The 27,383-nt window shown below is 32.6% G+C and overlaps 4 protein-coding genes across 7 annotated transcripts in view; 1 reads left to right on the plus strand and 3 right to left on the minus strand.

The window, feature by feature from the left end:
• The first annotated feature begins 1,310 nt into the window (after positions 1-1,310).
• Positions 1,311-3,422, plus strand: LOC111680180 (RNA polymerase II-associated factor 1 homolog). The gene is made up of 2 exons (XM_023441811.2): positions 1,311-1,547; positions 1,613-3,422. The coding sequence occupies exons 1-2, from the start codon at positions 1,480-1,482 to the stop codon at positions 3,294-3,296; spliced, it is 1,752 nt and encodes a 583-aa protein (XP_023297579.2). The 5' UTR covers positions 1,311-1,479; the 3' UTR covers positions 3,297-3,422.
• LOC111680179 (coiled-coil domain-containing protein 39) lies at positions 3,326-8,739 on the minus strand. Its single transcript, XM_023441810.2, has 9 exons — positions 8,415-8,739; positions 8,201-8,348; positions 6,234-6,805; positions 5,849-6,178; positions 5,683-5,784; positions 4,823-5,621; positions 4,602-4,767; positions 4,174-4,538; positions 3,326-3,543 (listed from the first exon to the last, which is right to left on the minus strand). Exons 1-9 carry the CDS (start codon positions 8,634-8,636, stop codon positions 3,428-3,430), a joined length of 2,820 nt encoding a protein of 939 aa, XP_023297578.2. The 5' UTR covers positions 8,637-8,739; the 3' UTR covers positions 3,326-3,427.
• A 2,438-nt stretch (positions 8,740-11,177) lies between these two features.
• LOC111680189 (zinc finger protein 107) lies at positions 11,178-15,562 on the minus strand. The gene is made up of 3 exons (XM_046950592.1): positions 13,987-15,562; positions 11,931-12,128; positions 11,178-11,860 (listed from the first exon to the last, which is right to left on the minus strand). Exons 1-3 carry the CDS (start codon positions 15,434-15,436, stop codon positions 11,280-11,282), a joined length of 2,229 nt encoding a protein of 742 aa, XP_046806548.1. The 5' UTR covers positions 15,437-15,562; the 3' UTR covers positions 11,178-11,279.
• Positions 15,563-23,193: 7,631 nt separating this feature from the next.
• Positions 23,194-27,383, minus strand: part of LOC111680208 (E3 ubiquitin-protein ligase TRIP12) — a 70,196-nt gene continuing 66,006 nt past the window's right edge. For all 4 annotated transcript variants that reach the window (XM_046948985.1, XM_046948984.1, XM_046948983.1 and 1 more), the window contains 6 exons: positions 26,991-27,330; positions 26,120-26,925; positions 25,381-26,049; positions 25,124-25,312; positions 24,854-25,055; positions 23,194-24,462 (listed from right to left, as the gene is read on the minus strand). In XM_046948985.1, coding sequence (XP_046804941.1) covers positions 24,005-24,462; positions 24,854-25,055; positions 25,124-25,312; positions 25,381-26,049; positions 26,120-26,925; positions 26,991-27,330 — 2,664 coding nt within the window. In that variant the 3' untranslated portion in view covers positions 23,194-24,004. The remainder of the gene's footprint in view (positions 24,463-24,853; positions 25,056-25,123; positions 25,313-25,380; positions 26,050-26,119; positions 26,926-26,990; positions 27,331-27,383) is intronic.

Below are 27,383 nucleotides of genomic sequence, written 5' to 3' on the forward strand. Positions count from 1 at the left end.
TAAAAAATACAACCTGCTGAAGAAATTAGTAAAATTTTTTAACAAAATATCGTAATTATGGCGCCAAAAAATATTTAAAATAAATAGAATTTAATGATTAAAAGAAAAATACGCAATTTATTAAACTGATTCAAACATATATCAATGTAAACGTTTCGCTAATTTTTAACGTTTTTCCTTATTTTTCCCAAAAAAATACAGGTAGTGTGAAATTTTTCCTGTTATAGATCTTAAAGAGGTCTGAGAAAATTAATTTCAACAGGCATCCCAACTAAAACTAGAACAGGACTAGAACAGAACTAGAACAGAACTAGAACAGAACCAGAACAGAACTAGAACAGAACTAGAACAGAACTAGAACAGAACTAGAACAGAACTAGAACAGAACTAGAACAGAACTAGAACAGAACTAGAACAGAACTAGAACAGAACTAGAACAGAACTAGAACAGAACTAGAACAGAACTAGAACAGAACTAGAACAGAACTAGAACAGAACTAGAACAGAACTAGAACATAACTAGAACAGAACTAGAACAGAACGACAATTGGATCTTCGCTCCGGAACGACCCGAGTCTTACTCGGCCAAAGATTGTCAACCCAGCGACAGCCGTATCAACGAAAGTTTTTTCCCCAGGAAAGAACTATCGGCCACAGTCGAGCTGTTACAATAACAACAGAACAGAACAGGAATAGAACTAGAACAGAACTAGAACAGAACTAGAACAGAACTAGAACAGAACTAGAACAGAACTAGAACAGAACTAGAACAGAACTAGAACAGAACTAGAACAGAACTAGAACAGAACTATAAAAGAACTAGAACAGAACTAGAACAGAACTAGAACAGAACTAGAACTAGAACAGAACTAGAACAGAACAGAAATAGAACAGAACTAGAACTAGAACAGAACTAGAATAGAACTAGAACAGAACTGGAACATAATTAGAACATAATTAGAACAGAACTAAAACTGAACTAGTTAGTCACAACTCGATAGTGGCCAGTGCGTAGTACTTCAGATCGAATGCATTTGTATTCATTCGCCTTTCAACCTAACCTTTAGCCGTTTATCGGTCTAAGAACACAATAGAGCTCAATTTTAATATTTGTTGTATTGAATAGTGCAAAATATAAAAATACGATTTTATTATTTAGAAAACAATTATAAACTGTTTCGTATTATTCAAAAATGTATGTTTAATGGCGCCACCTATATGTCAAAAATGCATTTCTGTTGTCTATGACACACCCTGTTAACACACTTCTCTAACCACCATAATAACACAACTTTATTATTCTGTTTTAGTTACTGTCAAAAAATAAAACATCGTCGGCGTTTTTCTAAAAATTGTAGAATTTACCAGTGTAATTTTAATAAATCAGTGAAAAAGCTTGCAAATATTGTGCGAATTCAACAGAAAAAGTGTTTTCCTATTAAAAGGCAAAAGCTTCAATGTGTATTATAAAAAATTAAAATGCCACCAACCATAAATAGTGCCGCCGCTCCAACTGAAAAAAGGCCACCAAGACAAACCGAAAGAAAGTAAGTTTTAAGCATGAATAAATAAACAATATCTTATTAGTCTAATTAATCCTTATTAATTTTAGATCGGAAATTATATGTCGCGTTAAATATGGCAATAATTTACCCGATATACCGTTCGATTTGAAATTTCTTCAGTATCCCTTTGGTAGCCATCGTTTCGTACAGTATAACCCCACTTCGTTGGAACGCAATTACAAATATGAAGTATTAACCGAACATGATCTGGGCGTTACCATTGATTTAATTAATCGTGATCTTTATCAAGCCGACCCGTATGCACAACTTGATCCGGCGGATGAGAAACTTCTGGAAGAAGATGTTCACACACCACACGATTCAGTGCGTTCGAAACAGCATTCTCGCAGTGTATCCTGGTTGCGTAAATCGGAATATATTTCCACCGAACAGACACGTTTCCAACCTCAGAACTTGGAGCAAATTGAAGCCAAAGTGGGTTATAATGTCAAGAAATCGTTGCGTGAGGAAACTCTCTACTTGGATCGTGATGCCCAAATTAAGGCCATTGAGAAAACATTTGAAGATTCTAAGAACGAAATTACCAAACATTACTCCAAACCCAATGTGGTGCCCGTGGAAATATTTCCCGTGTATCCCGATTTCAAAAACTGGAAATATCCTTGTGCTCAAGTTATATTTGACAGTGATCCCGCACCAGCTGGCAAAAATGTACCCGCTCAATTGGAAGAAATGTCTCAGGCTATGATTCGTGGTGTGATGGACGAAAGTGGTGAACAATTTGTCGCCTACTTCTTGCCCACTGAGGGTACTTTGGAAAAGAGACGTATTGATTTTGCCGATCAAGTGCTCTACAAGGATGACGAAGACTATGAGTATAAAATTGCTCGTGAATACAATTGGAATGTTAAGAGCAAAGCTTCGAAGGGCTACGAAGAAAACTACTTCTTTGTTATGCGTCACGATGGTGTCTACTACAATGAGCTGGAGACACGTGTGCGTCTTAATAAGAGACGTATGAAGGTGGGTCAACAACCCAGCAATACTAAATTGGTTGTTAAACATCGTCCCTTGGATGCTAATGAGCATCGTATGCAACGTTATCGTGAACGTCAATTGGAACCTGCTGGCGATGAGGATGATGAAGAAGAAATGGAAATTGAGGAGGAAGAAGATGATATACCACAAACTGTGCAACCACAACAACAGCAAACAGAACAAGATGAGGCCAGTAAAGATGAAGAGCAAACGCAACGTGAGCGTAAATCACGTTCTAGATCTAAATCTCATGCCAAGTCGCAATCAAGATCTCGTTCACGTTCTGGTTCTGCTTCCGGTTCTGGCTCGGATAGATCTGGATCTGCTTCGGGCGGCTCCAGAGCCTCTTCACGCTCTCGTTCCCGTTCTCGTTCCAAATCAAAATCACGCAGTCGTTCTCGTTCAAAATCTGGCTCACGTTCTCGTTCACGTTCTGCTTCTGGATCACGTTCACGATCCGGTTCTCGCTCTCGTTCTGGCACTAAATCACCCTCCAAATCACGTTCTGCATCACCTGCGGGCTCACAAAAATCCGGCTCACGTTCTCGCTCTAATTCGCGTTCTTCTCGTTCAAAATCACGCTCAAGATCCCGTTCTAAAAGCGGTTCTCGCTCCCGTTCTCGTTCACGTAGCGCTTCTGGTTCCCGTTCACCTTCACGTTCACGCAGTAATACACCAAGCGGTTCTGGCAGTGGCACTGCTTCTGGTAGCGGTTCAGAAGCCGAAGATTAAACTACCAGCATAAAATCAAGGTATTTGTTTTAATGTATGAGAAAGATAATGAAATGATTTTTATTTACACATAAATTTAATTGAGAAAAATTGATTCTTAAAAAAATAAACTATTGACAAAATGTACTGCGCTATTTGCCGCCCTTCTTTTTCTCTGGCAATTCTAGAGAAATTACACTTAATCGGGTGTTTGAAGTAAGTTTCACTTCGGACGCGTCAGATAGTGATGAACGAGAAGTAAACATTTCTGAAAAGAAATCAACAAAAACGGGACAATCAGTGTTTATTCTCAATAAGGAAAACAAGCTTTATAAGAAATGTAGATATAGATAGATAGATAGATAGATAGATAGATAGATAGATAGATAGATAGATAGATAGATAGATAGATAGATAGATAGATAGATAGATAGATAGATAGATAGATAGATAGATAGATAGATAGATAGATAGATAGATAGATAGACAGATAGATAGATAGATAGATAGATAGATAGATAGATAGATAGATAGATAGATAGATAGATAGATAGATAGATAGATAGATAGATAGATCTGTTTCCTAATTAATTACCCCTATTCTGCATTTCGATTACGTTTACGCATTTATGGAAAAAAGGTATTCCAATCGTAAGGAAAAGAAGAAGCAATTCCATTTCGTTTCAATGCTTTGCGATTGTGTGTGTATTCTGCATTTCGATCGTAATTACGTTTTTGTATGTTGTTGTTTATGTGGCGGAGAGTCGAATCGAAATGCAGAATACCAAAGTTGCCAAACGGAGAAAATTTCGATTCAAATTGAAATGCAGAATAGAAGTCAATACACCTTAAGTTTATTAGTTTAAATAAAATCTATCTTAGTAATCATATTGCTCACCCTTTGAAGAACTCATTGACATGCCATCATAGGAAGTCTCACTACGCCATGATATTGTACTTCTAGATTTTTGCATCATATGAGGCATCTTCATGCCACGATTCAATAATTGACGAGCTATTTTCGGTCCCAATTCATCATCTGCATAAGCCAAATCACCCAATTGATTTAAAACATCTAAATTCCTTTTCTCCAATTCTCTCAGATCCAAGTCACGATTAAATAATTCCAAAAATTCACTACTAATAGCTCTTTGCTTAAGAGCCTTAAGGGCGGTCTTAAGTTCTCTATCGGCACGCACTTGTTTATTCTTTTGATCCATTAGTTCTTTCTTAAGACGAGCTATGAAATCAGCATTATCGTTTCTAGAAGTTGTAAAGAAAAATTTAGTTACTTTTTGTTTTAAATGGAATTTTGAATTAGCGAACCTCTTCTTGATATCCTTTTGCAAAATATTACTCAATTCCTCTTTTTCTTTAAGCGACTCATTAGTTTTTATTTCTAAATCTTGTAGTTCTTGACGCAAATTTCTTAAAGTATTTAAGGAGGAACAGTAATTGATTTGTAAAGATTTTAATTCGGTTGTAGCTTCCTCTGAAAGTTTAAATAAGGAATTATTTATTGTTATTCTAAGAATGGCATAACTCACCTCCCTCCTGTTGTTTTTGCACATTTTTGCGATAGGCATCATTACAGTTATTCAATAAAGCTAAAGTATTCTGTAAAGCTTCTATTTCCTTTTCTGCTTTTAGAACTTTTTCATTTAACTCATTACCTTCATCCAAAAGCATTTGCTTTTCCTGAGCCGTTTCTACTCTAAGTTGAGTGGCTGTTATGAGACTACCATCTTCATTTACTCCCAATAGCTTAGAAGTCAATTCAAATCTGGCCTTAACTGCTTCTATATGTTTTCTTCTCTCTCCTATATCAGCTCTCAAAGTACTGAGTTCTTCTTGTAAATGTTTACGTTTCAAATTTAGCAAATCCGTTTGAGACTTGATCTCTATCATGCGATCTTTGATAGTACGATTTAAATGCATGCGATGTTTTACCAGATTATAAGTGCCTTCTTCACATTGATTTATTTCATTTTCAAATTCATGAGCTTTCATTTTCAATATACTTAACTCTACTATAAGTTCTTGATTGCGTCGGGTTTCTTCTTTCACCCTTTTAATGCCGCCTTCACAATAGACTTGAGCTTCTTTGATTTTATAGTTTACTTGATCTAAGCGGGTCATATCATTGTTATAGGTTAGGGTCAATTTACGCATATCATCATCTAGTTTTTTATTTTGCATTTGTGTAGCCTGCACATTTTTCTGCAGTTTGTTATAACGTTCCTCCAATTCCACGAGATATTCTTGATTTCTCTGCTCGACCACGGGATCTATAACACCTCCCTGTAGTATCACTATACGTCTTTCTAAGTTAAGGATTTTAAAGGACTGCAACAAAAATTTTATATAAAAACTTATTGAATTTTTAAATTAAATTTTTAAAACCTACCAATTCATAATTATTTTCTACATGTTTTTTAATATCCTTTTCCAAAAGCTGATTATTTTTGGACACTGCTGTTATATTGGAACTCAGACCACGATTATTAACCTGTTTTTAAAACGAATCTTTAACTTTAATATAAATTTTTAAGATTTTAGAAAACTTTCTGCACCTGTAGACTAATGCTATCTTCTTTAAATTTCACTAATTGCTGTTGTGAACGATATATTAATCCGTTAATACGATCTGTTTCTTTATTAACTTCTCTTTGAGCCTTATCCTCGACATCCATTAGTTCTTCTAAAACTTGTAATCTTTGTTGAGCATTTAAATTTTTACTATTCATGGCATTGAGACGATCTTCCAGTTTTCCAATCACCATTTCAGAATGTTCTATTTCTATTAAATAATCTGATTTTTCTTTAGACAAACGACGATTTTGTGCACGTTGTTGTTGTACCCGATTAGCCAGATTTTGCAATTCTTTGGTTATAAGATCAACCTATAAATATTCTAATATTTAAAACAATAATTCTTTTGAATTTTTCTAAAAATACCTCCTGAGTTTTCAACATAATCATATCAGTCAATCTTTGTATTTGTTCCTTCATATCGGAAGTTTCCGAATTTAACATTTCAATGGCTTCCTCTACCTCTCTATTATTTTCTATGATTTCATTTAGTTTATTATCTTGCATTTTCAATTCTTTAGCTTTCAATTCCACCTTAAGACGACATTCCATTAAAGCAATTTCACTATTTCTTATATCTTTTTCTCTTTGAGACATTTTTTGAGCTGCCAACTTCCAGGTTTCCACCATTTGACGTCGTTCAGCATGAGCTGTACGATATAAATTGGCCGTACACTCTAGATTACATTCCAGCGTCTTCTGATCATCATACATATTTATTAGCTTTTTGCGTTGACGTTCAATTTCATCATTTAACTTAAGACGTTTATAATTTTGTTGTTTAGCTCTTAATTGATCATCTTTATAGTACATTTCGATCAGTTGAAATCCCTTGTTGCCATCTTCCATGGCTTGGCGCCATTCCACCAAGGCCGTTTTAGCCCATTTAATGCGATTGGTTAGATTATCGATATTGTGTTTGCGTTTGGACATTTCATCTGTAATTTATTTAAAACAAATAAAATTTTCTAAGTTCTAGTCTAGTATATAGGCTAGTCTATACTCCAGTCTATAGTCTAATCTATAGTCTAGTCTATAGTGTAGTCTATAGTGTAGTCTATAGTCTAGTCTATAGTGTAATATATATTTTCAATTTGAAAATCTATAGTCTAGTCTATAGTCTAGTCTATAGTCTAGTCTGTAGTCTAGTCTGTAGTCTAGTCTATAGTCTAGTCTATAGTCTAGTCTATAGTCTAGTCTGTAGTCTAGTCTATAGACTAGTCTATAGAATAGTCCATAGTCTAGTCTATAGTCTAGTCTATAGTCTAGTCTATAGTCTAGTCTATAGTCTAGTCTATAGTCTAGTCTACAGTCTAGTCTATAGTCTAGTCTATAGTCTAGTCTATAGTCTAGTCTATAGTCTAGTCTATAGTCTAGTCTATAGTCTAGTCTATAGTCTAGTCTATAGTCTAGTCTATAGTCTAGTCTATAGTCTAGTCTATAGTCTAGTCTATAGTCTAGTCTATAGTCTAGTCTATAGTCTAGTCTATAGTCTAGTCTATAGTCTAGTCTATAGTCTAGTCTGTAGTCTAGTCTATAGTCTAGTCTATAGCCTAGTTTATAGTCTAGTCTATAGCCTAGTCTATAGTCTAGTCTATAGCCTAGTCTATAGTCTAGTCTATAGCCTAGTCTATAGTCTACTCTATAGCCTAGTCTATAGTCTAGTCTATAGCCTAGTCTATAGTCTAGTCTATAGCCTAGTCTATAGTCTAGTCTATAGCCTAGTCTATAGTCTAGTCTATAGCCTAGTCTATAGTCTAGTCTATAGCCTAGTCTATAGTCTAGTCTATAGTCTAGTCTATAGCCTAGTCTATAGTCTAGTCTATAGCCTAGTCTATAGTCTAGTCTATAGTCTAGTCAATAGTCTAGGCTATAGCCTAGTCAATAGTCTAGGCTATAGCCTAGTCTATAGTCTAAGCTATAGTCTAGTCTATATTTTATAGTTTAGTCTATAGTCTAGTCTATAATATAGTATATAATCTAGTCTATAGTCTAGTTTAAAGTCTAGTCTATAGTCTAGTCTATAGTCTAGTCTATTCTATAGTCTAGTCTTTAGTCTAGTCTATATTCTAGTCTATAGTCTAGTCTATGTTCTAGTCTATAGTCTAGTCTATAGTATAGTCATAGTATAGTCTAATCTTTAGTCTAGTCTCTTGAACATAATCTTGTATATTGTCTAGTCTGTAGTCTAATTTATAGCATTGCGTATGGTATATTTTAGTGTCTAGACTTGTCCATAGTCTAGCAGCAAATAAGTTAAGTACTGATTCTGTTATAAGTTGGTGCTTTTTCAAACTTTAAATTTTCCATGCCTAATCTAATACTTTACTTACTCTCTGTAGTCTCAATAAACTTTTTGAAATTCTGCCACTCTTTGCCGACATATTTTAAATCCTCCTTAAGTTTAGAGTGTTCCCGTAAAGCGATTTTATGTAAATGAGCCTCAGTTCTAACCTCCGATTGAAAAGCCTCTAAAAGTTTCTTTGAAAATATCAAGAAAAATTTGTTTAAAATTTTAATAATTTGTCGTTTTTATTTTCTACCTACCAAATTGTGATTAATGGTCTCTTCAGCATTTCTAGAATGTTGCTGCAATTTCTCTAATCTCTCTTCTGTTTCCTGTTGATGTTCAATTAGTTGTTCCTTTTTATCTTTCAATTCCGCTAAAGTCTGTAAAATCAATTGATTTTCTTTATTGGCCATAGGCATAGCGGACTTTGTATTCCAGTGCATGGCCTCCATAGCATTTTTTATGAGTTCCGCATCCATTTTTTTTTTGTTTCAAATAAAATTTGTTTGAAATTTTCTTTGTGAAAAATATATTTTTTAAATTATTTTTACACTTTTTTTTAAAAGTGATTTCCTTATGAATTTTTTTATTGTGTTATATTGAAATGAAACGTTTTATCAATAAAACACAGGTTAACTATAGTTACTATAAATTATTTTGTATATATAACCGTTAGAGCGTTTCATAACAACCGTTAGTATCGTATTTAAAGTAGCAACAAGTTAGTTTAATAACAATATAGGGGTTATTTTTATTATAATGCATGAACAGATCATACATGAAGCTAGCACGATTATAATCTCTTATGTGTCCGTTTTTGTCTCCTGATTTTGGGCTCATTGCTATATAATTAACATTAGATTTTAGATTTCCGATAAAAATATAGGTTTTTAATCTTCCTTTTTAAACACTTGTAAAAAACAATTTGTAAGGAAAATAAAACTGATCGCAAACTAAACCGATTTTTGCAACGTTGGTTTTTTAGATTTTGGACCGAAATCTAAAACACCACGACTAATTTAAACGACTAAGAAATCGTTATAGTCGACTTTAGGCTTTCGTTAAATAAACTCCAATAGTCTAGTCCACAGAATAGTCAAACCAGATGTTAAAAGAACAATCAACTAGTTAGATTAGTCCATATAGTAGACCATCAGTAAAATAGTCAATAGCCAATAGACTTGTTTATAGATTAGTATATAACCTAGTCCATAGACAAGTGCATAGACAAGTCCATAAATTAGTCACTGGAGCAGACCCTAGTTCATAGGGTAGACTAGTCTACTGACCAGTCGGTAGACTAATCATAGAGTAATAAACTTGTGAAAAGAGTAAATCGATTAGGCAATGGACTTGACCTTATTTAAGTCATTAGAATAATCCATAGACTATACAAAATGTAGATATATATTTAGTCCATAGATAAGTTAATAAACTTGTTAATAGATTGAGTCAATAGACTAGTCTATAGGGAAGTCTACTATTCCACTGACTAATAAATTGACCGATCAATATATTAGTCCATAGAGTAAACTTGGGTACAGACTATTTAATCGATTAATTTATACTGGAATTAGCCCATAGTCTTGTCAATAAACTATTAGGTAGACTTGATAATAGCCTTAGTTCGAGTCATAACAAAAGCCAAGTGCTAGACTAGCTCATAGGTTAGTCAATACACTAATCTATAGTCCTAAATCTAAATCCTTAAATTTGTTAGTCAATAAATGCAAAAACCAGAAAGTAATTTATTACTTTAACCTCCATTTTCACCGCCTCCAGTTATCGTTTAATCGGAATTTATTATTCCAGTTAAGACAATTTAAGTATAAAAACTGTCAATATATCTTCAAGCTAAACAAGTATGAATGTATAGTCAGACATGGCCGAATGTGTGATTCCCTACACCAGTCAGTATGTTAAAAATGTGGATTATTTTTAAAAAACTAAACTTGTTTTTAACTTTATACCGAAATATTTTTACTTATTGTTGTCAAACAAGAGATTATCTACAATATGACTCATAGGGGAGTAGGGGTTAATATGACTCTAACCTTATAAATCTTAGCTAATTAGTTTGAAAGGAGGATGTATATACATCAAATCCGAGGAAATACACCTAGGCCTCTATCGGGCCTGTTGTGCGCTCCTTAACCAGTGCCACGGGTGGGAATCAAACCCACCACCTCCGGTCTACAAGACTAGAACACTAACCACTAACCTACCGGAGGCCACACTAAATCTTGGTAGAGGAATTTACGTCTACTTCAAAGTTATTTATGTAGAATTTAATCGTGTTATTAGTGAATTTTGACCTTCAAGCCATTTCCTGAGAGATAGTTTGTATGGGGGTTATGGTCAAATGAGGCCCGATCATTACAAAAATCGCTAGTGTCATTTAAAGTTCTATAAAACTAATTTTTTCCAATATTTGTTTGCATAATATAATATTTAATGCAGTTATGAATCCAAAAACCCTATTCGGGAGGTACAGTTGTATGAGGGCGAAATAAGGGACCGATTTCAACCATTTTCAATAGCGTTCGTTGACTAATAGAAGAGTATGTGCCAAATTTCATCAAATTATCTTGAAAAATGCGACCTGTAGCGTGCGCACAAAGTTTACATAAAGTGATGAGCCAATTGGTATTCCTTAAGGTGGGTGTACTATACAAACATCAGCACAAATGCATAATATCCTCCCCACTATAGTAGTGTAGGGTATAAAAGTAACTTAACATTGTGAAAATGGAGGTAAATCACAGAAAATTACTTTTTTTTTAAATTAATCGTTCCATTCACAATTGATGTCGTATAGTTGTAGTGTTGTAACTCATCAAATATTTTCAAATAAAATTTTTAGACACAAAAACAAATCAATAATAAAAAATACGACATACTACGATACAACCGTACAATATTTTTTTTAAATAGGATAATTATAAAATATTCAACTTTGGCTCAAACTTTACCCTAAAAACTGGTCAAATCGCTTAAAATATAAAGACATTCAATTATTTTAATAATTTTCACTTATTTTATTTAAAAAAAACACACTGAACTTAATAAACATTAACTTAAACTATTAACACAAACACATATATTTTAATAATACGAACAATTCACAATAAATTATTTGATGACTGAGAGTTTTCCATGAAAAATCTCGTTAAATCACCCTCAATCACATTTAAATCTGGCGTAACCAATTGCGGCGAATACAAACGCATATTTTGCAATCTCTGTGATGGAGACATTGAGCCATCATTTAAAATCTGCTGTGGTGAAAATCCATTAACACCACCAATACCCATTTTATTGCATGATTCCACGACAATATCATCGATCGTTTTTGTAAGTAAAGCTTGTTGTTCATTTAAAGACGTTGCCTTTTCATTAATGGCAGCAATTTCATTACTAGCTGGTGAATTATGTGATTGATTGAGATGATTTTGATTATCTGTTTGATTTGCAACAGAAGTTTCTAGAAATGCTTTAATAAAATTTTCCGACATATGATCGATGGTATTTTCCTCATTGGGTGGTGGTGAAGATTCTTCTGTTGAAAATGGTTGGCACTTGTGCGTCCGTTGTGAGACTTTATAGCGAAAACTTTTTTGACAAATTTCACATTTGTAGGGCATAACACCAGTATGAATGCGTGTATGGACTAGGAAAGAGACACGTTGGCGAAAACTTTTGCCTGTAATAAATAGAAGAGAATTAAAGATTGAATACAAATTCTAGTTTAAATAAGAATTTCCTATACATACCACAAACATCACATTTAAATGGCTTTTCTCCACTATGTATCCTTTCATGATTGTGCAACGTTGAAAGTTCTTTAAAAGCTCGGCCGCATGTGGAGCAGACATGAGGCTTTTCATCACTGTGATAGAGTAAATGCTTGTGATAGGATTGTTGAAATGTAAAAGTACGTGCACAAAGTTCACAAGTGTATGGCATTTCACCTGGAATATAGAAATTAACTTTCAATTTTGGAATTTTTTAAGTCCAGTTTTGTTAAACAGGCTTAAAAGCTTTAGTCAACGTAAACAGAAATATCACTTTCTGCAGATTTTTATACCAAAATTATCACTTTCAAAAATAAGCAAGCATGCATTTACCATAATACAACATAAGTTTCCAAATCAAGGTCTTGACATATGGGTAGAAGCCCCGTTACGGAACGACAGGCAGCATAGACTCAAGCCCAATGCAAAGAAAAAGCAGTCAGTAGTCTAAAGCCAATAGAAGGGGGATAACCCTTACATAAGGTGAAGTCAATCTTCCGATTATACCAGAAGATGACCACCCTTATGATGCTATTAAAAATTGCATTATTAAAAATGCAATTCCCATCACCTAATGGCTCATTCCAAGCCATTCCTTAACATATTTAAGCACGCGCAACCACACTACTGAGATGGCCTTTTTGTTTCGGCAACAGCACCTAGAGACGTATACCCAACCAATAAATCAGGAACCCTCTTTATGTCGAGATAATGTGACAAAAGATGTAGGAATTTCCAAAGTCAATTCAAACCCAATAGCACCAGAGAACTTCCCTGAAGTAAGCGGCATACTAAATCAGTACTAGTCTCCTGGAGGGCAGGGGAGAGATTCCCGATCGTTCACCAACTTACATTAGTTCCATCCTCAGACCATAAGGAACGATATATGGGATGACAGGCAACTACCAAGTGTCAACCTGTAAATTACACAACCTATACTGGTGCCCTACTATGCAAAGAGTAAGATATACTCAACGGGTTCAGGAATAAAGCACAGATTGCTCTGCCACATCACCCAGTGATATCTGTTGAGATTGCAAAAGCTCTGAAGAGATAATCTAGGCATATATGGCATGGATATAATAGTCCTTAAAGCAACACTCCCTTCCCGTGATTTTGGGTATTAAATCACAGACACTACGTGGATACCGAAGGAACCTCAACCAGCAATAGAAGTTGGGTTATTGAAATTGAGATTGATTTAGGTACCGGGACACTGTTATATACAGGGTAACATTATCGCGATGATTTGGTTAGACGGACTTTAATAGTTGAAATAGATGAAAAGAAATATACTCTTATCTCTCACTTTTTCACACTCCGAAAAGTTCAAGGAATCTACCAACCAATCAGGGCACAAGGTCTCTACCAACCGGTCCTGGTATACAAGGATAGATTGTAGGGTTCCCAAGGCATTTGAACTATTATGTGGTTAGTCGACCTTCTTGGTTTTATCAAGGGAGTAAGCTCGCAATTCATACGACGGACCTCAGAGATTTCACTTCTCTAACTATTATATCTTTCATCTATTTGGAGGGGAAATCAACTAATTTATCTCTTAATATTTTGACTTTTACAATAACGGTCCCATTACGAGGAAAACCTCGACTAAAGTCCATTGATCCCCTACTTAGCAAAACATATGGCAAACATAAAACCATGCTTTAGGCCCTTTTAATGGATCATTTTCCTTACGAAGTCGTTTTCATAGCAGACAGCCAGTTAAAATCTATTGACGTCTTGGGACCATAGAAAGCTTTTGATCGGGATTACCCAGAGTAAAAGGAAACGAAATGTAATCCTGTGTTGTAATGCGAAATACACTTTGTCTGATAGTTGTCTTTAGTCAATCTTTACAATGCGATATCACGAAAAACTAATGTGATTAGAGAAATTCTGTGCAGCTCAATATTTTAAAAAAATATATGTTCTTTGATCTCTAATTTAAACATTTGTTAATTTTCCGCTTGAACCCTTTAAAGGGGGCTCCTTTTAGTAAATATTAAAAAAAGTTAGTTCCACCTGAAAAGTTTACCTGTATGCAGACGTTTATGTTTCTTTAGGAAATATTTGGTGGTAAAAGCTTTCGAACAAACATCACATTCCCAAATCTTAGGATTCTCGGTAACATTAATCATAGCCGAAGTGATTTTTGCTGAAATTTCTTTATCTGTAGGTGTAGTTAAAGGCATTAAAGTAGTAGTAGTAACATTGTTGTTGTTATTGTTGACATTAGAAGATATTGAATTTAAATTTTGTGACATTTCCGCGGAGGCAGATGAATTGAAAACTAATAAAACATTTGGAGCTTGTACTATAGAATTATCCAAGTTGTTGGAGGGGAAGTCTAATGATTGATTTAAATTCACCACACTGACATTAGAGCTAACTGGTAATGAGTTTAGGTTGGATATAAAATTAACAGGTTGTATATTAAATAATGCATTATTATTATTATTATTGTTGTTGTTGATGTTTTTAAAATTGTTGTTGGTAGATGAAATGGTATTCACATTATCGTTTTGTAATTGTGAATTTGTATTACAAATATTTGAGGTTTTTAAAGTTTTATTTTCCTTATGACGTATGCGATCACATATGGTTAATTTTGGTGAATTGTTAACATAAGGCAGACCCATTAGATGAACCACTTTAAGATGAACTCTTAAAGAACCTTTCATTTTAAAAGTTTTGGCACATAAATGACATTTAAAATCATGTTCTTGACAAGAATTTTGACAATTATTTAAAGATGAACTAGAGGCTGTTAAAGTGCTGTTTAGTTGCGAATGACATTCAATATTTTGATGAACTAAACGTATGTGCATATTTCTTAATTCTTCATTACGAAAGGTAAATTCACATATATCACATTGGGCTAAATTATCAAGTTCCTTTGATTCCTCTACCTCCTCCTCCACCTCCACCTCTTTGCCCTCATTTCTTTTATTTAAAACTACTTGTTGATGTTGTTGTGTTATAAATGATTTGTTTACAATTTTCTTGTCTGTTTTGCTGACAACTTTTGGCTTTTTTATCATGTTTTTCTCGTTAAGATTGTGGTGAGTTTCATCAAAACTCACCAGTTCATCTTTTAAATGATTTTGTTTTATTTTAGTCTCATTGCAATTGCTGCTATTGTTGTTTTCTTGTTTTAAATTCATTTCATTTTCATTTTGGGTTTTTAATTTTTCAATATTTTTCATATTTTCACTGTCTGCTGTTGTTGAGGATGGTGATGATGATGATGGTGGTGCTGGTGGTGGTGGTGTGTTGGTGGCGTTTGTAGTATTGTTGGCAGAATTCATTATATTCGTATGACTAAACAAGTGTATTGTCAATTTATCCAAACCCAAAAACAATTCATGACATATGGGACATGCCAACGGCCCATTAGCGGCCTTAATCAGACTACAACGCAGAGCGTCTATACTCGAAAAGCTTGTTTGGGCGCATAATGGACATAGCACTGACATTGAACACATTTCTTTTATTGGGCTTTTTGCGTTTGTTTTCAATTTAGACAATTTTATAAAACAATTAAATTTCAATATTATATATTTGAAAAATTTCTTAAAAATTTATTTTAATAAATTATATAATTTCAATATTTAATAAATTATTTTGAATTCATTTTTTTAATTTCAAATTAAAAAAATATTTAAAATTATTTCTTTGTTATTTTAATTAATTTAAATTTCTTCATTTTAAACTTTCAACACTTTTATGATTTTCTATTTTAAAATGCTTATTAAATCAAAACTTAATATTTATTTAAAAAAAGTCTAAATTTGAAATTTTTTTCTTTAAAAGTTCACGTTGTTTTCTTTTGAATTTATCTTTAACAAATGAAACAGACGCAAAGTAAAATATTTTTTATACAAAAATTTATGTTGAATTTCAATTTTCTTTTATATTTTCTAAAAATAATACTTATTCGTATATACATATTTGTAATGAAAATTTTTGAGTTTTTCCTACTCATTTCGCTCTTTTGTTTTTCCTTAAATCTCATTTATTTGGTTAAAATTGTGTTCTTTAGGTCTCTTTGATTTTTCTTCTATTTTCCCAATGTTTTTCATTGCGTATTTTGCAGTTTTTCGTTTTGAATATTTGTTTTGAATTCAATTTTTTGTAAACAAAATTTTCTTTACAATTCTTTATTCTAGTTTTCTAAAAATTGTTTGGGTCAATTAATTTGGTGTTTTCTTATTCACCTCTCTTTTATTCTCAAAATGTATTTGTTTATTCTGTGAAAATGTTTTCCCCAATTTAAGTACCCTACACCACTGTAGTGGGGAGAGGGTAAATTGGGTTTGTGCTGATGTTTGTAAAGCAGAATAATATTGGTCCTATATAAAGTATAACAATCGGCTCAGAATCATTTTCTGAGTCGATTTAGCTATGTCCGTCCGTTTATGTAAACTTGAAATTAAACTACAGGTCGTAATTTGGAAGATAATTCTATGAAATTTTTTTATATTATCTTCTATAGTTCCAGGGACGAAGCCTATTGAAATGGTTTGCATTCTTAGTGGATACATGGGGTGTGAAGGCACAACTCTAAAAAATAAGAAGAACTTCTTTAGACGAATTTAGAGTTTGCCGAAAGGACACTTAAACTCTAGAACACTCTCTCTAAAATTACCAGGTTTTAGTCTAAATTAAGAATAACAGGGGACCTATGTTATTCCAGATATTACAAGCATATTGAGTTGAGTCAATATTAGATAATAATCAAAAGGCTTTCCTCCAATATTTTGATTGAAAATTAGAGCATAACAGACCCAATTGCGGTTTTGGTAGCGTGCAGCGTATACCAGAGAGAGTAGCAATTAAAAGACGGACGGCGCAAGGTATGGGAAATTATGCGACTGAGGCAAAACTTGTAAACTTTGAATCAAACTACAGGTAGCAATTCTGAAGAGAATGAAATTTGGTACATGATCTTCTATTGTCCCAGGGACGAAGACTATTGGAAATGGTTAAGGTCTGTCCATTATTTTACCTAGAACCCATACAACTGAACCACGAATAGGGCTTGTAAACCTTGTAATCAAACTACAGGTCGCAGTTTAAAAGATAATTCATGAAGTTTGGCACATGATCTTCTATGGTATCGTAGACAAGGCCTATTGAAAATGGTTTACATCGGTTCATTATTTCACTTAGCCCCCATACAACTGAACCCGCCGAATAGGGCTTTTAAGTTCATAATTATGTTTAATATACTTATATCTCGACAAAAAGCTGCAAAACCAAGTTCTATGACAGGCTTGAAGGCCCTCTCGAATTCTATAATTATAGGGGCTTCTTCATATGACCTATGACCCCTATGAAAGCCCCCCAATCAAAATTTCACATTAATGTCCACAATTTTATTCAAGAATAATCGTCTTAAGTATGTATATCTAAGACAAGGTATAATTGAACTTAAATGTTTTTTTATGACAACTAAATCACATTTAATTTTTGTAAAAAATAAAGGGTATTATATGGTCGGCCTTGTACGACAATAATTTCCTACTTGTTTTTTTATTGTCTGAGTTAAAGTTTAATCATTTCTTCACATTCATTCCTTTATGAGATCATAAAAATTTATTAATATTTGTCATATATTTTTCCACAAATCATTAACGAATTTTCTTTTCACGAGTTAGTGGAAAACAGTTTACATTAACTCTTTATAATTGTATAGATCTAGAGGATTCGCTGCTAAATAATCGAAGACAATTATAAAGATTTCCATTTAACACTTACATAAATAATTCATTTAAATCGAAAAAATTTGAATTTTCTTATGAAAATAAATTAGCCGAACTTTCATATAACCCAATTCATTATAGAAATTTGTGTTTGTATGAAATAATTAACAATTAGTATAAGTTTAAAAAAAAATTTAAAGAAAAATCGTATCAAGAAGGCTTGTCGAGATTTGTGTAGATATCCGACACATGAGTTCCAAATTGGAGATCGTAAACAAGCGGGAATCAATTGTTATACTGTTAGTCATAAAGTTAAATCTTAGTACGTGAACAGAAAGCAAGGAGGCACGTTACATTAATATATCCCCATTTTGGTATTATTGCAATGTCGGGGGAAAAGAGTTGCTACCATTACCACTTGTCTGCCGGGACTTTCAACTGGTAATAATCAAATGTATCTTTCCTCGGAATATTACATGGGGTAGTACCAGAGAAACGCATAACCTGGAACAAAAAGCCTACAGGGTCTTCTGTTATTAGAAATATACCTTCGATGTGCACATTGGCGCTGTGGTTGAAACTCGAACTCACTGGACGAGAATATTGTGTAGAAGACTGATACGCTGCAAACTCTATAATAGATGGCAAGTTCGGTGCTGATGCCAAGACAACAGATACTCCTCAAGATGTGTTACTGTGGGACTTAGGCTTTGAAAATCATTTAAGTAAAATATAAATGATGCGGTATTGATTTAGGGATGCAGGTCTCACCTATACATAAATCGAATGTTTTTCTTAATGAGTGTATTCGATGAATGACAAATGTACTGGGTTGAATATTACCTTGTTTTTTTTCTGTGAATAAAAACGTCTCTAAGTGCTGTTGTCAAAATCTTGGACTGTAGAAAATCCACACTTGATATATGTCTCGATTCACTCTTATAGTGCTGTTGCCATCTCAACAGATGTCACTGGGTGATGTGACAGAGCAACCTGTACTGAATTCCTAACCCATTACTCTTCGCTTAGTAGGGCGCCAGCTACCAAGTGTCTGAGAATAGAACTTATGTAAGTTGGTGAACGATCGGGAATGTCTCCACTGCCCTCCAGGAGACTAGTACCGATTTAGTTTACCTCTTACTTCAGCGAAATTCTCTGGTGCTACGCGACTTTTGGTTGAGGGCCGCCACTTAACCTATCGATCTGTCCCGTAGATCGTTCCTTATGGTCTGAGGATGAAACTAATGTAAGTTGGTGAACGATCGGGAATGTCTTCCCTGCCATCCAGGAGACTAGTACTTATATAGTATACCTTTTACTTCAGTGAAGTTCTCTGGTGCTGTTGCCATTTCAACAGGATTCATATTTTTTCATCAGGATTCATATTATTTATAGTTAAGGCCCGCCACTCAACTTGTCGGGACAATTATTGGGTTTGAATTGAATTTGCAAATTCCTACATCATTTCGACATAAAGAGGGATCCTGATTTATTGACTAGTTATTTTGGACTACCAAATACGTCTCTAGTTGCTGTTGCCAAAACAATAGGTAGTGTAGTGTGGTTGCGCAGGCTTTAAGATATTAAAGAATCTACTGGAATGGGTCATTAGATGATGGGGATTGCATTTTAAATGCAATCTTTCATATCATCATAAGAGTAGTGATTTCATCTGATGTCGGGGTTATCCCCACTTCTATTGACTTTAGAGCAGTGATTGTTTTTTTTTCCTTGTCGGGATGTGCATTGGATTTGAGTCATTACGCAACGGGGCTTCTATGGCAAGATAGCTCGAAGACTTCAGCAAAGTGCTTGTAAATGAACCGGCTCAGCCATGTACAAAAATTGCCACCTGAGTTCTTCATAGAAGTTTTCAGGGGTACGTGGTAGACCTTTCTCAAATCTATCCCAGCAAAAAAAGAACTTCCAAAGAAGCGAAAAAGAACTAGAATTTACTCCATGGAAATACTGAAAAAGTCCTGAAGAAGGGATCCCCTTTTTTTTGATTCCAAATTCGCTACATCTGAAGTCATTCTCAGGAAGTAATTATGTTCTATGTTCTTTTTTTGGAAGTTGTTAGAAAGTGATTTCGTAGTATTATTCACTTGTTGCTACTTTTGAAGTGGTGATAAATATTATTCTTTTGGAAGTACTTCGTTTTATTTTTGCTAGATTTGGTACAGACCCTATTGAATAGATTTTGAAAAAACTTCAAAGAGTTAGTCTTATACAAACCTTTGGGTATTCCCTTAGCTTCTGTACTTATAAAAGAAAAATATAAAAATATTTTAATTTTTCAATTTTATATTTTATTTGTTAATATTTATTTTATTTATATTATTACTTTTTTATTTATTTAAATTAATTTGTTTATCTTTATTTATATGTATGTATAGTTTATGTATATATTTTTTTATATATTATATGTATGTGTCTTTAATATGTATATAATATTTATATTATTTTAATTTTATGCACTTTATTTTTTGTTCCATTTAAAAATTTAATAATTAAACTAAAATGTTAGTTTTTTTTGGGGGGGTATTGGTTTTTTTAATAATTAATTGTTTATAGGGTTATAGTTTATATTTTTACGATTATGTTTGTTTTGTTTTTTAATTTTTTAATTTTAATATTATAACTTTAATTCAAAGTTTAGATTATAATTTATTTTTATTATTTCTTTTTTTAATATAGAAAAATATATATGCATTGCATTAGAATTAGAATTATAATATAACATACACTTATACACAGAAAATATATTAAATTAATTGCATAAAAATTATTATTTATTTTTAACACAGTTAAGGGTTAAGGGTAATTGCAAATAAACAAAATTATTTTAAAAATTAAATTATAATTTAATTAATTTAACATAACATTTATATATTTTTTAAATTAAAATTTGTATTTAAAAGAAGTGGTTTTATAAAGTTTAAAATTTGTTTTTCTTTTTTTTAATTAATTACTTATTTAATTCTATATTTGATTAGTTTATCTTTTTCATTATTTTTGTTTAAAAACTTTTTTCTTTAGAAAAATTTCAAATTTATCCAAGATATTGTTGAAATCTTTGATAATTTTAAAATTTTCCATATTTTGTATAAATTTCACATATCAGTACATTTATTAAATACAGTTAATACAATTGAGTGTTCATTGGAATCAATAAGTTTTATTTAACACGAACATATTTTTCTATAGTTTGTGCAAACTTTGCTTAAGATTTCAATAATTTGCTAAAGTGTTTTTTTAAAAATATTAAACAATATATGAAATTATTTCAAGATTTTAAAGATTTATCCATTAGTCTCACAGTTTCTCCCAAGGTACTTAAACATCTTTAGTAAATCTGTATCTTTTCATATCATCTAATAGCCTGGGAGATTACTCCGTATTTTGATTCAAAAGAAAAAGCTTTCGAAACACAATTATCCAATTCACAATCAATGTTGTACGATTGTATCGTAGTATGTCGTAATTTTTGGAAATGCAGAATACACATCCAGTCCAGTTTGTAGTTTAGTCTATGGTACAGTCTTTAAACCACTCTACAGTCTAATTTATAGTCAAGTCTATGGGCTAGTCTATAGTCTAGTTTATAGTGTAGTTTACAGTATAATCTTTAGTCTACGTTATAATCTAGTCTAGTCCATAGTTTAGTATATAATCTATTTAATATTCTAGTCGATAGTCTAGTCTATAGTTTAGTCTATGGTATAATCTATAGTCTAGTTTATAGTCTAGTGTACAGTTTATTCTTTAGTCTAGTTTATAAGTTAGTCTAGTCTATAGTGTAGTCTATAATCTAGTTTATAGCCTACCCTGAAGTCAAGTCTTAAGTCTAGTCTATAATCGAGTTTATAGTCCAGTTTATAGTCTAGTCGTTAGTCTAGTCTATAGTCTAGTCTATTGTCTAGTCTTTAGTCTAGTCTATAGTCTAGTCTATAGTCTAGTCTATTGTCTAGTCTTTAGTCTAGTCTATAGTCTAGTCTATAGTCTAGTCTATAGTCTAGTCTATTGTCTAGACTTTAGTCTAGTCTTAAGTCTAGTCTATAGTCAAGCCTTTAGTCTAGTCTATAGCATTGAAAATAAATGGAATTGCTCCTTCTTTTTCTTACGATTTTTTTTTGGAATACTTTTTTTCAATCATTGCATAACTGGATGCGTAAACGTTATCGAAATGTAGAATAAGGGTGAATAAGTATCTTGATTATTAACTTATATGAAAGTCTAGTTTCTACCGATCTTGATTATTATATATGTACATGCTTAATCAATCAATAAGCGTCCCTCAAGAACTAACAGCAAGAGCTAATACTAAGATCGCTATAAAATTCACCACAAAAACATATTTAATTTCTTCTAAGAGTCTAGTTTCTAAAAAACTTCATCAAAAGATAAATTGATAGAAATCCAACTGAGAACTACTGTATCAGACCAGTTATACATTTCGCAGGGAATATTTTGATTCTATTCTTAGAGATCCGATCGTCTTTGTTTCACCTTTTTTAAATTGCTATTAAAAAAATAAAAAACAACTTGTTCAGATCGATCTATAGTTGAACATTCTGTTAAACATTAGGATAAAATTTAACTTAAGTCCTTAATTGAACTTAATTGAAAGACAATCTAGCCATGTCCTCCTGTCTTACAGTTGAAAACACTATATAGTCCGAACTAAAGAGCTGAAATTGTTCATATATATTATTTACAGAAGAAAGACTAAGTAAAGATTTCACAAATCTCTCTCATTTACGATATTCGATAGTCGAGCTGACAGTTAATCTTTTGATCAGTGCTGAAATGGTTTTTTTAAGCGATAATCTTTTACTTTTATAAAAAGCAACACAAAACCCCTTGCAAGAAATGCCACTAACCAAATGTCTTTCTTTGAAATAAATAAAAAGAAATTTTGAATATTTTTTTAATAAACACTTTAGTTACTTATTGTAATAATTATGTATATAAAGTGGAGGTTTCTTTTTTTTATTAATTTGTATGTTTATTTTTTAAACTAAACATTAATTAAATTGAAAAATAGTTTATGAATTTAATAAATTTAAATTAATTAATTAATTAATATAAAGCGACATAACAAAAAAAGAGAAAAAAATATATATTTATATAAAATAAAGTATTAAATAAATCATAAATAAAAATAAAACTTAAAGCGATTAATAAGATTTTTTGTAGTATTTTTTTTTGTTTTTTTCGAAGAAATAATTCAAATTATTTTTAATTCATATTTTTTAAAACGAATTTTAAAAAAATACCAGAAAAAAATATTACAAAAAAAATAATATTTTAAGAAAATATATTTAACGTAAGAACAGCGTATAACAAACGAAATTCAACTATAAAAATTTATTTAAGAAAAAAAAATTACACAAAATTTAAAGAAATATAATTAAAACATATTAATTATTTAATTAATTACCCTTTTGTTTAAATTATAATTTAATTAGTTTTTAGTCTTATACAAAGGGTTTTTTTGTTGTAGTTGATTTGCAATGTTTTAAATTGTTTCTTTAATTTGTTACATAAAGACCATAAAATATTTAATTAAGAGAATATTTAAGGTTTTTTTCAGTTGCATTTATACCTTTTACACAGAATGCTTGCAGTTAGAAAAACAAGCGTTTTTATTAAAAAAAAAATAAGTTATTTTAACGAAAACTTATTATTTCAGTTTAAGGTTTTAAATTAATTTTAGGTTTTATGCATAAAATTGTTTACGTTTCTGGTTTTTATTAATTCTATATTAATTAATGGTTTTTTATTCAATTTTATTTCAAATTTAAGTTTATTTTATTTTATTTTATTTATTAATTATGTAAGTGTGTGTAGGGGGGGAGGAAAGAGGAGCAATTTAATTAATTATGAATTTCATTTAAATTTAATTTTATATTTATATTTATTCATATATTTTCTTTTGTTTGAATATTTCTTGTTTTTTGTTTAGCAGTTTGTTTTAATGATTTGTTTTTGTTTTTGTTTTTTTTTTTTATTTCTTTTATATAAATTTGCTCTAACAGCAACATCACCATTTCTTACAAATAATACAATTAGAAAATAAAAATTAAAAAAAAAATAATTATTTAAATCATATAAATTATCACCATTATTTGTTATTATATTTCTTTTTCGTACATATATTTTTTTTCAAATAACTAAACTAACTTCTTATATTCTTTAAACTCTATAGCAGAACCAAAAATACAAATGTATGTTTGTTTACTAGTTTAATTGCATGTCTTTAAAACAATACTCTTTCTTCATCATCTTCGTCGTAGTCGTCTTCTATGTGCGCATATTGCTTATTCATTTCCAAATTTTCTAAATTTAAGACAAATGGAACGACATACTACCCTCATTGGCGGCCATTTTAAGTTTTTGTCTCATCACCTCACGACTCGAATATTCGGGTAATTTCAAATAGTTAACACATGTCATAACCGAGGGTAAATAATCGTTGGGATTTTGATTGGCATCTAATGTCTTACGTACTATAGTTAGTGGTGGTGTTAGTGATTTAAAACCGCCAGTGGGTAGACGTGGTGAACCCGTTACAAATTGCAAAAATAGACGTTGTTCCTCACGTGTATACGTTGAGAGTATTTCGTAAAGGAATTGTATGGCTTGAGAATCTTGATTGAAACCATGATCGGTACGACAGCTATCTTGAAGCATTTTAACATCCCAACGTTGATAGGTACCGTTAACACTGCCACAGAAAACATTCTCCAATTCTTCGGGGTAGAACATGCGTAAACGATGTGTAGGAAAAACTGAATCGAAACCTGTAAAGAGGGTTGGGTAATATTTGGTGAATTAGTGAACAATTTGTATTATTGTTTATAAATCTTTTTTGATTTTAAACCTTTTATTGTTAAAACAGTTCTAGTTCAGTTCTAATTCAGTTCTAGTTCAGTTCTAGTTCAGTTCTAGTTCAGTTTTAGTTCAGTTCTAGTTCAGTTCAGTTCTAGTTCAGTTCTAGTTCAGTTCTAGTTCAGTTCTAGTTCAGTTCTAGTTCAGTTCTAGTTCAGTTCTAGTTCAGTTCTAGTTCAGTTCTAGTTCAGTTCTAGTTCAGTTCTAGTACAGTTCTAGTTCAGTTCTATATACTTGAAATAAAAGTCAATCCAAGAATTTACAAGTAAATTTCAATAACATAAACTCATGAGTTCAACATACCTTCTTTAAGAGCTTCAAATTGTTTTTGTACACCTTCAACAAGGAACCAATATGTAACTAAACTAATATATTGATGTAAATTATGTACAGTTACTGGAGTATCACGACCGCCACGACACAATTCAATATTGGCATGACCGGGTAAAATAAAATCTAAACCTAAATCGGCTATGGGACAACCATCCAAATCCAAGGATTCAATCTAATAAAACACAATAAAAGATAATTAAGGTTTTGTTTCTAAAACAAAAAGAAACATGTTCAAATTACCTTTTCAGTCTTTTCCATAGCATCTAAACTAGTATCGGCTAAAATCATTTCACGTTGATGTACCACATCCTGTAAACGCACCAAAGTGCTTTGCACTTCGGGTGCAACACGTGATAGATCGGCTAAACCCACTGAATGTTCTTCATTCAAAATCCAACGATAGAATGGTATAGAAAATGGTAAATCCAGCTGTAAAGTGAACAAAAGTAGCAGAAGATTAATAAAACTTCTGTAAGACTCAAATAAAATATCCTTACCATTCTGCTATCCATAACGGCCTTGGCCATAAATTTGCCCAAGAACTTAAATTTCGATTTAACTTTCGAGACATGTGGCAATTTTGAAGATTTGCCCAATGGCAAGGGGAATAGACCATGAACCGTATTCACATATGTCACATTTGCTTGATGAGGAGTGTTATTAACCTGTAAGACTGGTGTGGTGGCGGTAGTGACTGCTATAGGATTATCTAACAAGGGCATAGAAGGATCTCCGCCTGTATGTTGATCTATTAAATCACCCTGCTGTTCGATTAGCATGTCTAAGGCATCTTCACCAGCCTGAGGTGAATGCTGTTGCTGCTGCTGTTGTTGGTTATTTATAGAATTATTTGTGGCTACCAAACTGCTGCGTGTTGCTACTCCTAAACTCTCACGATTATTACGACTAGCGTTACGTGTTGAGGCGGTATTTGGACTTGCTGTAGTATTGGTTGTTGTAGTGATATTAGTATCACCCGATTGTGAATTGGTATCTTGGGATTCGTCTATATGTAAAGTGGCACTGGTAGATTTGACCACATCTACTATATTGGCAGAGTTCTGTTTGTAACTATCGCTGCCATTCCAAAGACCCAAATCGCTGCGTTGTAATTCAGCTGAAACTAAAGCGTAGAATTCTAAAGTTGGACCCAAACCAGTACCCACCTGAAAAGGAAAATAAGACAAATATTATTAAAAACAAGTTTTTTTTAAGGAATATTTCTTCAAAACTCACCTCGTTTTCATATTGTATCTCTAACAAAGCCTTGGAGTGACCAAAATCTTGTATAAGATGTTCAGCTTGTTTCAAAATCTCCTGACGCGAAATGGCCCGCTTGCGTCGATCTAAGCGTGGAGCCACTCTTTCCGATGATTCGGCGGAATTTAGATCAGGTGTTGTATCCAAAAGACGCTGTAAAGCACGATCTCTATCGAAGCTAGTGGCATAGAAGAGCAAATGTCTGGTTTCGAAAGGAAACAAGAAGGGACAGGCCATACCAATTTGTGGCAACCATTGTGGCAGATTACCAGTGATTATAACCAAAGGATCTTGTAGTTGACGATTGGCTTTAGCTGTTATTTTCGGATGAATGAATTCAGACTGTGGTATAATCGATTGACGGTGTACACAACCGTACAAATGCTCCCAGTGACGATTCAAAGCATTGATTATGCGCAACATACAGAGGGCATCGAGTGAAGCATCTTGTACGCTTGTAACCACATCGGCGGGCAGTGTATTGGTAAGGAATGGTTTAAGAGCAGACACCACAGCGGGTGCAATACCTTCGTGCCATAATTCCGTTTTCTTGCGCAATAGTTTTGAAGAGGATTTATTGGATTTCTTGCCCACAGAGGTGGAGGGACCTCCAGTGGTAGAACCCGAAGCAACCATAGCACCATTGTGTATAGATGATGAAGTACCAGCTCCTGGTATATTTGATTTATTATTGATACTACTGCTAGAGGTGGCAGCCACAGGTTCTTCTTCTACCGGACGATAATATATTGTGTGCTGTTGGACCCATATGCTGGCGTTGCCTAAAATATAAAAATAAAATTGTATTAAAAAAAGTTAAATTTTCAATCTATATTTAAAGAAGTACCTAAAGGTGTCTCAGTATCAGTGTCTGTTTCCGATTGATCATTGACCAAAGGTGAGAATTGCTTAACCGCTTGATAAACAGTCATGTTGTAGGGTAAGACATGTTCTCCTATAAGAAATTGTAGCTTGTGCTTAAAGCCACTTTGTGACATTACCACAGCGGCCACATTATCATCCATATCTTCTTCGGAATCATCATCGGAGTCGCCACGTATGCCACCAAAGCCACGCACCACTAAATAACGCTCAATGGCCTGTACCATAGCTAAGGGATCGATTTTAACGGTGCCACCTTTCCATTGACGTAAATTATTGCAATCCGGATGACGTTGTAAGTTACACTGTTAACACACACACACAAACATAATTTGATTAATCATTATGCAACAACAAA

This window comes from Lucilia cuprina, chromosome 4 (assembly GCF_022045245.1).
Source record: "Lucilia cuprina isolate Lc7/37 chromosome 4, ASM2204524v1, whole genome shotgun sequence".
Lineage (NCBI taxonomy): Eukaryota > Metazoa > Arthropoda > Insecta > Diptera > Calliphoridae > Lucilia > Lucilia cuprina.

Bases quoted from the DNA above. Each gene is read 5' to 3' on its own strand.
- LOC111680180 (XM_023441811.2), top strand. From the start codon at position 1,480: ATGCCACCAACCATAAATAGTGCCGCCGCTCCAACTGAAAAAAGGCCA. The intron at 1,548-1,612 runs GTAAGTTTTAAG...TATTAATTTTAG, and splicing joins CCAAGACAAACCGAAAGAAA to ATCGGAAATTATATGTCGCG.
- LOC111680179 (XM_023441810.2), bottom strand. From the start codon at position 8,636: ATGGATGCGGAACTCATAAAAAATGCTATGGAGGCCATGCACTGGAAT. The intron at 6,806-8,200 runs GTAAGTAAAGTA...AATAAATTACAG, and splicing joins GTTTATTGAGACTACAGAGA to ATGAAATGTCCAAACGCAAA. The intron at 5,785-5,848 runs GTGCAGAAAGTT...TTTTAAAAACAG, and splicing joins AAGATAGCATTAGTCTACAG to GTTAATAATCGTGGTCTGAG.
- LOC111680189 (XM_046950592.1), bottom strand. From the start codon at position 15,436: ATGTGTTCAATGTCAGTGCTATGTCCATTATGCGCCCAAACAAGCTTT. The intron at 12,129-13,986 runs GTAAACTTTTCA...TCTATATTCCAG, and splicing joins ACATAAACGTCTGCATACAG to GTGAAATGCCATACACTTGT. The intron at 11,861-11,930 runs GTATGTATAGGA...TATTTATTACAG, and splicing joins ATTTAAATGTGATGTTTGTG to GCAAAAGTTTTCGCCAACGT.